Raw genomic sequence first — 727 nt, 5'->3', positions numbered from 1 at the left:
TGGAGTGCGGCGGCCGCAAGCTGTCGCTCCTCGCCAAACCCGCGCTCTATCGGACGCGCTGCGCCCGGCTCGGCCGCTTCGCCACCTACCGCAGCAGCTTCGGGGTGGGCAGCGACGACGAGCTGGGACCCATCAGGAAAAAGGAGGAGGATCAGAGCTCGCAGGGCTACAAGGGAGACAACGCTGTCATCCCCTACGAGACGGCCGACGGGGAGGATCCGCGGAGGAGGAACATCCTGCGCAGCCTCCGGCGGACCACCAAGGTGAGGCGGTGCTTTCTGGGGCCGTTTCCGGCTGTTTGCTGATTTATGGGGATCTGGGGGGGATTCTGGCGGTGCCACGAGCAGCCCCGTCTCCTCTGTTCCCAAATCCATCTCCCACGTTCCCGCCGCGTGTGTTGGATTCTGGCGACTCGATGATTGCAGAGAGTTAGGAAAGTCTTTCCTAATTAGCCCTGAGCCACAATTAGCTGAAGGGTGGATGTGCCAAAACGGTGTAAATTCACTGAGCTTTGGGGTTCTAGTGGGGAGTCGTGGGGGGAGCTGAGGGATCCCATCACTGTTCCTAATGGGATCCCACATTCATTCCGTATTGGATCCCACATTCACTCCCAGTGGGATCCCATCACCGTTCCCACTGGGATCCCACATTCATTCCCTATTGGATCCCATCACCATTCCTGCTGGGATCCCACATTCCGTCCCACTGGGATCCCACATTCATTCCC

The 727-nt window shown here is 59.6% G+C and overlaps 1 protein-coding gene across 1 annotated transcript in view; it reads left to right on the top strand.

The window, feature by feature from the left end:
• The window catches only part of ARHGAP35 (Rho GTPase activating protein 35), a 4,711-nt gene extending 4,027 nt beyond the window's left edge, over positions 1-684 (top strand). Inside the window, 1 exon segment of the mRNA XM_031557695.1 lies at positions 1-684. This exon segment is cut by the window's left edge and continues 26 nt beyond it. Within this exon segment, the coding sequence (XP_031413555.1) occupies positions 1-305 (305 nt within the window). The 3' untranslated portion in view covers positions 306-684.
• The last annotated feature ends 43 nt before the right edge of the window (positions 685-727 follow it).

This window comes from Meleagris gallopavo, unplaced genomic scaffold (genome assembly GCF_000146605.3).
Source record: "Meleagris gallopavo isolate NT-WF06-2002-E0010 breed Aviagen turkey brand Nicholas breeding stock unplaced genomic scaffold, Turkey_5.1 ChrUn_random_7180001948721, whole genome shotgun sequence".
In the NCBI taxonomy this organism is placed as follows: Eukaryota; Metazoa; Chordata; class Aves; order Galliformes; family Phasianidae; genus Meleagris; species Meleagris gallopavo.
The sequence above is the reverse complement of the archived record's forward strand: the minus strand, read 5'-3'. Positions and strand labels throughout refer to the sequence as shown.